This window comes from Cottoperca gobio, chromosome 21 (assembly GCF_900634415.1).
Source record: "Cottoperca gobio chromosome 21, fCotGob3.1, whole genome shotgun sequence".
NCBI classification, from domain to species: Eukaryota; Metazoa; Chordata; class Actinopteri; order Perciformes; family Bovichtidae; genus Cottoperca; species Cottoperca gobio.
In genome coordinates this window covers 18231881-18244623 of record NC_041375.1, presented here as the reverse complement: position 1 = coordinate 18244623, position 12743 = coordinate 18231881, and the positions used below count along the sequence as shown (strand labels likewise).

Genomic DNA, 12743 nt, shown 5'->3' with positions numbered 1-12743 from the left:
AACTGTGCTGCCCGTTGGCTGCTATGCTGCATAGACTAAAACCTTTTATACAGTGAATTGTTCTGAACAAATGTAACGTGTCACTACATTAAACTCTCATTTCTTTCATCGGACATTCAACCATTGTGTTGTATGTAAGCTAGCACACTTATCAGTGTGGTATTTACTATGTTCTGTGCGTCACCGATTGTTTCTCTGATATTTTCTTTCTCGTTGATGATTTAGTTTAAAACAGTCTGGCATTCACACCGGTAACCCATGGCCACCTTACAAGGAGAGGACTCCTCTGCATCCGTGTTACAAAGGCCTTATCAAGCTGTTGCACTGCAAGACGCTGCACATTGTGATATTCACTCTCCTCTACAAGGTGAGCCTTTTAAAGACTATTCATGTGGTACAATGCAGGGCTGCCCTTGTATCTCAATCCACTCCTCGAGCTTAATTAGAAGCGTTTCTATCCGCCATATTTATTTGGTGCACATGTAATATGATTTTAATTGATGTTGACATGCTACAAGATATTGGTACAATACAGGACTGTCCACGTGCAGCACAAAATGAACAGTGCTCATAGTGTAGATGAGACATAATGTGAAAACAGGCGAGCACTGTGTAATCGTAACAGTGGGCGTGGCATAGTTGGCATCAGTAATGAGCCGGGTTACAATAGTTATGAATATACAATTAGTTTTGATCTTATTTTAGTTATGAGTTCATTTCAAGTTTGTTTTTGTTGTGCTATTTATAATGTCTCAGAAGTATGCAGCTACATATACATAGAAAAATACATGTTTGGAGATCTCTGTAGGAATAACAAGCCGATCTCTTGAGTTGGGAATCAACTTGAGTTCTCTTTCACTACCACACTCAGAAGGAAACTTGTAAACATAGTGCAATCTCCTGGAATGTGAAGTTCGTTTAATTTCTGTGCTTCAACGTGACGGAAGTTCATGCCTTCTCCTTTCTCTGTGATAAATTACAGCTAACAAAAAACTAAATATATATATCTTTTTCCTTTTAGTTTCAGTTTACAACAATATCTTTCATCTTTGCTTATTTAGTTTCAGTTTCCGATAATAACCCTGGTAGTGAGGAGGGTAATATTTGTCTGTTCTTCGGTATTAACTAAGAGTTTGATATGTTCTAGATATGGATGGATCATCAGAACATGTCGGAGCATGTGCTGTGCATGGTGCTGTACCTGATCGAGCTGGGCTTGGACAACCAGGTTCAAGACAACAAGCAGGACGAGGTGAAACATGGAGTTACAAACGCTCTCCTCCCTGTCCAGACTTCTCGTGTCCATCAGTGTCTAACAAGATCTTATGCTTCCAGGAGCCTTGCATTGAGGAGCACTGCCATGACAGCTGGTTCCCTGGCACAAACCTCCTCTCCAATCTGCACCATGTCATCAACTTTGTGAGGGTTCGTGTTCCTGAGACGGCTCCAGAAGTGAAGAGAGAGGCTCCTCCCAGCACCAGCACTGAAGCGTCTTCTTATGGCCAGGTAAAAGGTAGCTCTGCCTGCAGGCTGAGCTGGATTACAGTACCATTGATTACTGTGTGATGTTACTGTAATTAAAACTGGAAGGGACACTTCTAGTGACTATACTGACAGGTTGTTATTGACTGCACCCTTCCTGCTGGTACAAATGGAAGTGAATTAAACCAGGCTGGGGAAGAAAGCTGAACATCTAAACGCTCAAGAATCAGATATTCTCAGCAGATCCAAGCTGAAAGGCCAATGATTATCGGACTTGAATTGATTGGGTGTCAAAAACACACCTCAATGCTGATGTTGCCGTGCATCTTATGGATTGTATAAGTAGGAAATTGTCTGCTTGAAGGTTAGCCATTAACACTTGATAAGTGTAGCGCATGCCAGACTCGTGTTGCTGCCGGTTTTGTTTTAGTGTCTTTTTTTTGTCCTGCAGCGACAAATTGATCGGCAGAGTGCCGGTCTGGCGTGGTTTCCACTCGTTCAGTCTGACGCACAGAACAAAACATGGCTCTTACGATTTGAATTGATGGCTCTGTGCTGCAAGTAAATAATATACCACTCGTACCAACAGCATCATAAGCAATATAGATTCATAAACACTTATTTCACAAGGCATGAAGTTGCAGAATCTACACAGAAAAGGTTTCGTAGTAGTGTCTCTAACAACTCTTAAAGGCTGTGAAAACATGCTCCACCTGCTGTTACCAGCTGATAGGGACTTAACATTATACCTGGTGCCTCATAGGCCACTTGCACTTTGCCAAGAAATAGTCTGCATCAGTAGTGTAAACACAAGTTCACTTATCAGACATCACAGCTGTTGTTGACAAAGTCTGGGGTCACCTCCCTTCAGGAATCATTTCTGCTCCAACATCCATATTTTAACTATTGGATCGATAAACATGGCGTTCATGGGCGTTCATGGTCCCTATAGGATAAATCCTAGTGACTTTTCCATGCTCACTATAATGCTTTGCAGGCTAATATGATAGTGTTGGCACATTTCACCAACAAAAACAATCTAGTTCTGTCACTTTTTCTTAGAGCTCTGCCCTCACCTGCATTATTTATTTAACTTCTTACATTGCTTATAATAACAATGATAATGCATTTTATTTTAAAGGCAACTTTCAAAACACTCTAGGACATCTTACAGGCACAGTTAGTTCGGTGCCTTCATGTTCCGCTTTCATCTCATTGCCATTATTATGTTGTTCGTTTGCTGTACTTGCTCCACAGAACTCCAGGCGTCTTACAGGGAATTGGAGAGAGGTAGCTATCTACATCCATTTAAAAATAAAAAAGGCTGATGGCATTGATGCCACTAGCAGCTGTTTTTGTCTACGTTTTATCGAATTATGAAAGGATTTCTTTTGCACACGTTTTGTTTTGTGCTTTTCAAAGGAAGTGTGTTATGGTGTGTGCATAATGCTGCACTTCAGCAGTTTCCCTCCCTCTTGACTGCTGAAACTAATTACATGTGAAATGCAGGTTTGGATAAACGCTTTTTAACTGCATGTCAGTATGATTGATGTTGCCTTGACTGGGCTATATTATGTATGTTTATTTAACAGTGCAGCTCAGGTCCTTTTGTCAGGTTAGGTCATGGCTATCCTTGTGTGCCCATCAGGATGATTGGAATTTTCCTCAGGAATATTGTTGTTCTGAGCTATCAGCAAAGGTATTCATGAGACGTCAGCTGAAATTTTCTAATGGACATTTCATTTAACTTTTATGTGTTTTGTGTTTGTCTGATTATGGTAAAGAGTCACCCCTCCAATCCATCAAAGTCCATCACACTACCAGTGATGTAAATTTAGGAAGATTGTGTGTGTCTGCCAAAGCACCCAGACGCAGGTGGAATGAAGGGAACAGTTTTCTCTTTATTTGCTTGCATATTTTGATATGATGTGGGCTTGATACTTGAAATGTTGTGTGCTGTGACAAATTTAGTATGTTGTTTTTTTTGTGTACCACATATGTTCAGTTTGTCCATATAGCTTTAATCATAGGGCATGGGGTTAACGCTGCCAGACTTCTGTGCTGGATCCCTCTTACAAAAACATATGTTCTCATGAAGTTGAAAGGCATTTCCCTTTTTTATATGTGCTGAAAGCATCAAAAATCATTTCTTCTTTGCTTTCTTAGAATCTGCGTGAAGCTCAGGTGTTCAGCCTCGTAGCAGAGCGGAGGAGGAAGTTCCAGGAGATAATCAACCGCAGCAACACTGAAGCCACCCAGGTGGTCCGGCCCAAGAGCTCGTCAACACGCTGGGTTCCACCAGGCACGCCTCCTCAGCTGGTGACGGAGATCCTGGAGGTCCGGGAGAGCATGCTGTCCCTCCTCATCAAGCTCCACCAGAAGTTGTCGTCCAAGCAGAACTCTCTGTCGCCGACCTGGCTGGACGACATGGACACGAGCCGTCACACTCATGGAGATGGCATTACGGCCATCGAGCGCATCCTCACCAAGGCAGCCGCACGCAGCTGCCAAATCAAGCGGAGCATCCAGGACATTTGCGGAAAGGTGTGTCCTCCTGTGCCACCAAAGAAGAACAGTCCCAGTGACAAGAAAACCCTGGATAAAGAAGAGAGGTAATATAATCGTCTACACTTTTTATTTCAATATTAGCACAATTATAATATATGTGTTGCCAGTAAAACTGTAAACGGAGTCTATTGGCTGTTTTTGAAAACTCCAGTCAAACTCAGTGGGTTTTGACTCTGCACCTCACGTTCACCTTCTAGTCCATGTCTCCTATTTCCCTCCTCTAATGATGATGGAATGGGCTATAACCGTTTATTAATTGCCTGCTTTTGGGGTTGGCTTCGCCCCACAGACAAAAGTAAAGGTGGAAGATCTCCCTTTCACACAAACTAGTGCTGTTTCCATGGCAACCGTCAGGCAGCAGTGCGGTCAGTGGAAGCGAGAAGTACGAAGCTGCTGCCCATTCCTCATGCTGGTTGTCAGCACCCCTGAAACCATCAGTGGAAACTATTGAGCCGTGACGCTCCTGTCAGCATTTGTTTATGTCCTCTTATTAGGGACTTAATTTACAGTCGGCTCTCGCCCTGTAAGTCTGAGTCAGAGTGGGGCCCGTGCAAAATGGGCTCAACCCCTCATATTAGTTCAATAATCAACCTTTCCAACTTTCACAACACAGCCTTGTTAAGGTGGGACACCTGCTGTGAATAGAACTATCCCCTTGCTACATCTGTTGCACATGCTGTGGGTGGTCAGGGGGAAACATGCCCTGCACAACAGACATGCTTGTCCCCATGTGACTGTAATGCATTTGTGAAGTGATTAATGTTCTTAAATGGAACAAGTGGGCGCCAGGAATGTATTATCCGGGGGGGGCGGTGCTTGTTGTCGGTGTCTACAATCCCGATTTTCACTTACTGAGTGTATCCTTTCTTATTTCTAATTTAATCTCTCATCAATTAAATTAAATTATTGTATTTCTTATTTCTGTAGTTATATATTATTATATATATATATATTATGATAACATACACACAATTAGTATTCAGTTGGATTTGAACTCAAGTTAAATACCAAAAATTCGAGTTGTAGACTTTTATAGTTTTTAATCTAATTTGTCAATATAATATAGTCTACACCAGTATCCTGGTATGCGCTGGAATTTAGTTTTCTTTGGGTTTACTGTGTTTTACCAGCTGGCACCCAGGAGAGAAGCATTACTGGAGAAAGGAGAAGCACCGCTGTGCAAGGGGTATCTTCAGTTTATTTATTTTATACTGAGTTTTTCACTCTTCTTTCTTTCAGACGTCTGAGGGCTAGAGAGAGACAGCAGAAGCTACTCGCTGAATTTGCCTCCAGGCAGAAGAGTTTCATGGAAACGGCCATGGATGTTGGTAAGAAAAGACTTGTTGCCTCAGTTTTATGGCCTTAGAGCTTTACATTACAAACACATCATTCGAAGTAGCCACTGCCTTAATTCTGTTTGCAAAGACTTGGACCTCCTATATATTGGCATACTTACCGAAAACATGGTCTCGCGTAGCCAGAGCTATCTGGGAAAATGTCCTGGCTGGTTTGTATTTCTTTAAACTAATCATAAAGAATTAAAAAGACCGCAGCTTGCACAGAGCACTGTTCTGGATATTTATGCCTTCAGCAAAGGACTAAGAAGGCACTGCTGTACCGTGTACGGCTGCAACAGCCACTCAACCACTGGGTTTGTTCTGACATAGTTGTACAAGACCTGTTTTATAAAGCACAACACACACAGTAACACTTTTAGTTTGAAGGACATCGTGCTACGGTAGCCATTGCTATAACATTTTTCATTGGGGCAAGGTGAGAGTGGGCCGAGTCCATGCTTGTGGTCTCTGCAGGTCTGTTAGGAGAAATTGAGAGGAGAGCGCTCCTGTGGGAGTGTGTGTGTGGCTGAGGGCACATAGGATCAAAGCACTAATAGTGGGCTGGACTCCCAGGGCCCACGTTGACACAGCATGGTTAGTGAATGACTAATGGCTGCTGTGATCACACGGGACCATTCCGGCAGGCCTGTATTATGACCTCTTCTGCACACTTCCTGCTGAGCATTAACTTTAGTTGCTTTAATCTCTGCTAGCTTCTCCTAAACGGGGATGGGATGACAATTGAAATCAAGTGAATGCGATGTAAGCTGTTTGCAGTTATGTTGAAATGTGCCTGCACTATAGCATTTTTGTATTATTTTCTTCAGGAAGAGTAACAATAATTGGGTATTTCTCCATTAGTCTGCCATTCTCCTGTACAGAGGTTCAATGCCATTGGTCCACATCTGTCAATGAAATCCAGGTAATACTATGTCTAAGGCAGCTAATAAAGCAGATTTCTAAAAGACATTGAATTATTTAGGTTATTAGGATGTTTTGTTGTTATGGTAATCTTTGCATAACTTCCTGGTCATTGGTGGGGTGATTGGAGTAAGGGAATTTAATCCAAGAGAGGCAGACGGATAACCTGTATCTGTTTTCTTTAATTTATATTGTAAAACATGCAGATATTAAAGGGTTAATTCACTCAAATTACCAAAAAAAAGAAAATTGCCCCCAGTCATTAATCAGTTTTTGTTTTATTTGACCAGCTGTTAAGATATTTCTCTGAGACATTTGTCTCCTTCAAAATAAAATTGAGACAAATTGAATTTATTTAGTTGATTTTAAATGTTAACAGCAGTGTGTCTTTCCCGGATCAGTGTCCCTGTTACTCAGAAAATCAAAAATAACTGAGTTTTCAGAGCTCTTTCTTTTCAAAAGTCACATTTCTGTGTGCCACACCCCAACCACCTGTGTTGTATTGAGGAGAGGCAGACATCTCAAAAACATGAATGTCAAAACCTGAACAAGTTATACTTACTGTATCTCACCAGCATTCTTTAAGAACAGGCGAACACACACATATAACATAATCATTTAAAGGGTGTTCACACATTTATGCTGTATGAAGCATAAAACAGCGGCACACCAACAGTGTGTGAGTCCTTGCCGTCTTATTGTTCACGTTTGTGTTTGTTGGTTGGTGACTCTATGTACTGGGGTGGCCTCGGGCTAAAGCTGCGGTGTTGACATCTCATGCATCCTTCATTTCCCCAGGAACACAGTGACCTCTCTTGAGAACATATTCTTCCAAAAAGCAATAAATCAATTTCCAACACAGCTTGACATTTGTCCACAATATTTACTGCTCAAATTGAACACGGTTCCTAACTTCTAAAACTAAACATCAGTAATTAATTTCTAGTGCTGTGGCAATCATGCAGATAGGAGTGGCAGAGAGTGAATGTTCCCAATATTTATAAATGTTGCATTGCGTTCTTTTTCCCATGGCTAATAATAAAGAAATAGGAATTATTGAATACACCAAACATTTCGAGGGGTCAGAAAGTATGTTATAATAAATTAGAAAGGAGCGTGTGTAACTGAGTATTTGTCGCCTGAGTAGGAGCATGGCCTCCCTTCATCATGGTTTCTGATCTGCGTAAAGGAACGCCTTTCTTTACCTTTTCTTTCACACAGAGGTGAATGTAATATTTATAGATCATTACATGTGCATGATACGTTTTTCAGAATTCTCTCAAAATTGCTTTTCGAGGTTTTTAGGAATGATTTGCTTCAGCTGTTTCTATGGTATACATTTCAACGTTTCTTTCTGGGAAGCTTTTTACAAACATCTATTCCAAGATCTTTTCTTTTCTTTCATATGTATATTTCAGATTTAAAAACAACTTAATTGTTTTAATTGCTGAAGAGATCCTATCAATTCCCTTATGTTTCTTGTTATCTCTTCTTGAGGATATATTGTAATTTTATCATATTGTCGTGTTTGTTACGTGTATTTTTGGCTTGTATAAATATAATAAACACATTTTTTAAAACCTCTTTTTGCACTAGAATCCCCGGACACTGAGGCAGCCATGGACTTGGGAGCATCTGAAGTGATGGAGTCCGAGGTTCTTTACGACTGCGTGATCTGTGGCCAGAGCGGACCTTCCACCGAGGACAGACCCACTGGCCTTGTAGTTCTCCTCCAAGCATCCTCAGGTACTGCATGTACCAGCATCCTCCTGTTCCATTCTCAGATGCTGACGTTAAAAGCCTTTACATCTATTTACTGTCTTGGGGTTTTGGAGTACAATTTAAACAACCACACATGACTCTGGATTGGAAATTTAAAAGGGGGCTTAACTATTGTTTCAATTGGCTCATTAATCATTCAAGTTGATCCCTGCTCACTTGGTCATGGAGCCAATCATTGTAAGAGGTCGTGTATTTTCCCTTTTAGTGGGCAGAACAGGATCACTCACTGTCACTCCAATAAATGGCGTGTTTGATTGGTAATTAGTCACCTTGTAAAACGGTTCAGAAGACTGACCTCAACGGCAAAAACATCTCATAAAATCTACCACCAGTGACCAACAGTGGGTCCAGAATAGCACAGGCATACACTGGCCACCGGACACCACTATCATTTAACGCTTTGTTTTTCTAGTTTGATTTCATTGTTGTTGAATCCCAGGTTGTGTCTGTGTCGTGGTGAAAAGCTTAGAAATTAGAGTTAATCAATTGTGTATTTTATCTTTAGTTGTAGCCCTAATACTTCATGTACTCTGACCAGAATTGCAATCCTTAATTTCTTTTGTTATATGAACACTTAATAAGTTACACAGATTTATCATCATCGCATCATAATTCATAACTGAGATCTGTGATCGACTTTCAGTGCTCGGACACCGCTGCAAAAGCAAAGACGCTAAGAAGCTACCGACGAGCGATGAAGAGCACATCTACGCTGCTGACACGTGTGGAGTGGCTCATGATGTCATGCTCACGCTGATGCAACGGTTCTTCAAAGATGTGGGTGTCTCAGAAAAGTGTGTGTGTGTGTGTGTGTGTGTGTGTGTGTGTGTGTGTGTGTGTGTGTGTGTGTGTGTGTGTGTGTGTGTGTGTGTGTGTGTGTGTGTGTGTGTGTGTGCAGCTCTAATAACAGCAGTTTTGTCTGTTTAAATTTCTTGACATTTAGTTTATACTGTATGCAAGTCAGCAATGTGAGCGTCTGATGAAGTCCCTTTAAGAGACTTTAGGATGTTACACGATTATAGAATACATTTCTTAAATGCTTGTGGAAGTCGCACCACACCCTGCGACGTAACATGTGTGACAAACGGCGTGTACTTGTTGGCACCGTCGTCACTAGAAAGTACAACCACAAAATTTGATTGACAAGCACTTTAACACAGCTGCTGTCATGCCAAAGTTGTGTATTGATTAGTTTGCAACAACTCCAAAGCAAAAAGGATTACGCTGGTTGAATTTGAGATGATCTAATAAAAAGCCGGTGATTCAATCATGCGGTCTAAATGTCCGTTAAAAGACGCTGGCTTTAAAATATCTCATCAACTGGGTGTTTGCTGTAGTTTGTTGATTCAATCTATTTATTTATCAGCGCCACAAGATGAACATAAGGTCGAGGAGGTTGACTGTCTGAAGGCATATCTGCATACTCTAATTGATGTGATTTTTCTTTCGTGAATTCTGCAGAGCTCTTGTCTGCAGTCCGTGTCAATAGGTTGGGACGGGGGCGTCTACGTCCAGACCTGTGGACACACTTTGCATATAGATTGCCACAAGTCATACATGGAGTCTCTGAGGGTAAGAGAAAGCTCGACCTTATGAAATGATTGGTCATCTAATTGCAGATGTTATTTGACAGAAAATGAATCGATATATATTTTGACAATTGATTCATTAGTTAATTTGAGCATTAGACGATGTATAATTATAATAATAAAGTAAAATACAAACTATTTAGGCGAAATGATTAATTCATTAAAGTCATTGGAGCCCTAGATCCACTTCCTTGTGTAAGAAATTGTGCAATACTCCAGTGACCGTTGCCTCTTTCAAGTTTTGAGTTTAGATTGTATCGGTCAACTCTAACTCTCGTGTGTCTTTTCAGAATGACCAGGTCCTGCAGGGTTTCTCTGTTGACAAGGGTGAATTCACGTGCCCGCTGTGTCGACAGTTTGCCAATAGTGTCCTTCCCTGCCGCCCCGGGCGCGGCACAGAGGCTGGTGCCTGGCACTCACCCACAAACAAGAAGACGATTGTGCTTGTAAAGGAGGTGGAAGATCTTCAGGAAAGACTTGGCCCTTTCCCAGTAAGTTTTACAATAAAGCCAGAAGTGTGTGTGTGTTTGGATCACAGTGTCACGTTTCATAATGTTCACATGTGCCGTTTGTGCAAAGTAATGCAGATTGATCTGAACAGGTAAAATTGGAGAGATCTTTCTTTAAAAGGGTCAACAGTTATAAGCAATCTATTGGATCCTTTATTTGATGACCCATTACAATACTTATTGATTCTTACAATATGTGCCCTTCAGGTGTTTGTTAAATAAAAGTTCTTAGTTTGGGACAGCTTCCCAAAATCCATTCAAGAAACAATTCTGACTTAATTGTATTTTCTTTCTTATTTATTTTTTTAGACGGAATCCAACTTGAGTAAAGAGATGGAGCTGGTTATTAAAGACATCAAGAATACAACACAGAAGAAATACATGGACTACGGCAAGAACCCTGGCTCCCCTGACAACGACTTTCTCTTCATGTACTCCGTTGCAAGGTGAGGGCAGAGTCGCTCAGATGGGGCTCGGATAACTCCTCCACATCAATTATGTAATGGGGGGGGGGGGGGGATTTTCACCTTTTATTAGACAGACAAGTGTGCAGAAATGACATTTTTCATTGAGAAATATATTAAAATGATCATGGTGTCAAAGATCTGCACTGATTCAGTTCAGAATCATCTTTTGACACAAATATTGCGCCTCCTGCGATTTGGATATTGCTATAATCCATATTACGATTTCGATAAAATTCCGATTGAATATGCAGCCCTAATGTGTATATGTGTACACACGTGTATCCAACAAGGCAGTGCGGATAGGCTGAATATTAATAACTTAGCTTCATAATCTGATAGGCTCCTTTGCTTTATCACATTCCTCTTCTACTAATCCTAAATAATAAGTTCTGAGCAGTAACTTGGTCGTATTGCGTTATCTCTTAGCGAGTCTTTGTTACTACTGACCTTTGTGTCTGCAGTCCTCAAACTTCGAGGTCCTCTTTCTGCACAGATGCACACACCACTGACTGTGTGACCAGGGGGATCATGTCTGCACGTCCTTTCGCTTTCCTCTTAATGCCAGCGCCTCTGCTTGAGTAACAATGATTGTCCATGCAAAAAGACAGTAGTGTTCTCTCTCTGAGTCAGAGTCCTCCTTTGTTGGCATTTTACTTCAGAAAGGTGCATTGAAATTGAACTGAAATCCAATACTGCAGCTGTTGCATAGCACTTGCACCAAATATATGGATTGCTTGCATTTTTCAAACTTGTTCAGAGAGCTGTGAAGGCTTTAGTTGTTTTCTTCATACTTGTCATTAAACTACTGCATTGGTCGTGGAAGTGTTGCAAGAACGGTGCCCTTCTAAAGTAGCGTTCGCAGCATTGTCACTTGAGGCCACAGGAAAATGGTATTGACTCTTGCTCTATCTTCACTTCTTAAGTCTGACTGAGTATGGATTTATTTCACCTCCTCTGACTGAATTTTAGGAGCACTGGTCATTTGGTCCTTCACACAGTCCCTTTACATTACAGTGTTGTGGAGCATCTTGGGAAGAGCTAGTGGTCTAAGACCTTGTTCAGACTGCCAGCCAAACATTTTTTTGGCATATCAGGATTCTTTCCACATTTCTGGACGAAGAAATGTGCGATTCCAATCAACTTTCTTCATTTGCATCTCAGTCCAGACCCTCTGGCCGCTCAAATCATGCATGATACACAAATGACCTGATCACTTGCAAATAACACTGTGGGCAGTCTGTCTTAAAGATCTGATTTGAGAAAGAAATCGGATTTGCCTGCAGTTGTAACGTAGCCTGATACGATGCAACGGTGATGTCCCAGTTTGATTTTGCCGTGTCACCCTCCCCACACCCTCTGGCGAAAAGGCCAGAATAAAAATCTTGAAAAAGGCAATTACAGTCTCGGTCTACCTTTTCTATTGTATTTGTATCTTCTGAACAAAGCTGCTCACAGGTCGCAGAAATTACTGCTATTCAGTTCACCTTGGGATCTCTAACTTCTCACCACTGCCATTCCAAAAACTCTGCCCTTCCTGGAGTGTAACCATCCAGATCTTTTGCCCACCCAATGCCGTGGTTCCCCCAGCCCTCCACTCCGAACAGAAAGATCCCCCGAGTGTGTCAGGGTGCCTGTTGGCTCTCTGAAGTTCAATGAACAGCGCAAATTGCCTGAGGAGTGGAAAATTCCTTTGTCACAGGGGCACTCTTATCAGCAAAAGCCAGATGGAGCTTCACCATGGCTGCATTATCTATGTGAAATTGCTTTTTCTCCCAGGGAACCCAAGGATTTTCCCCCACCTCCCTGGCCCATAGAAAGAAATGGCCAGTGGCAAGATGAAAACAAGCCCAGATCAGTCTTATTTTAGTAATACCTATCTCTTTTCACCATCTATGTACTTTGATAGAGCTTTTAGTTTTATTTTTTCCACTGTTTTGTTGTTGGGAAATTAAAATTCAGGAGTGAAGTGTGTTTGGATATGCATGGGAAATGCACATTGGGGATTATGCATTAACTGTGGTTGGAACAGCTTTTATGCTAATAGTCCAGCTTGTGTAAAATTAGTTTTGGAAAGCTGTCATTTTACTT

The 12743-nt window shown here is 41.3% G+C and overlaps 1 protein-coding gene across 3 annotated transcripts in view; it reads left to right on the top strand.

Annotated features, from left to right (window-relative positions):
• Nucleotides 1–12743, top strand: part of ubr3 (ubiquitin protein ligase E3 component n-recognin 3) — a 37428-nt gene that overhangs the window by 10749 nt on the left and 13936 nt on the right. For 2 of the 3 annotated variants that reach the window (XM_029458745.1, XM_029458747.1), the window contains exons 20-30: nucleotides 226–367; nucleotides 1148–1252; nucleotides 1336–1506; nucleotides 2740–2772; nucleotides 3649–4094; nucleotides 5290–5378; nucleotides 7905–8054; nucleotides 8734–8867; nucleotides 9552–9662; nucleotides 9970–10170; nucleotides 10498–10634. In XM_029458745.1, the coding sequence (XP_029314605.1) occupies nucleotides 226–367; nucleotides 1148–1252; nucleotides 1336–1506; nucleotides 2740–2772; nucleotides 3649–4094; nucleotides 5290–5378; nucleotides 7905–8054; nucleotides 8734–8867; nucleotides 9552–9662; nucleotides 9970–10170; nucleotides 10498–10634 (1719 nt within the window). The remainder of the gene's footprint in view (nucleotides 1–225; nucleotides 368–1147; nucleotides 1253–1335; nucleotides 1507–2739; nucleotides 2773–3648; nucleotides 4095–5289; nucleotides 5379–7904; nucleotides 8055–8733; nucleotides 8868–9551; nucleotides 9663–9969; nucleotides 10171–10497; nucleotides 10635–12743) is intronic. The other variant, XM_029458746.1, reaches the window with a different exon arrangement.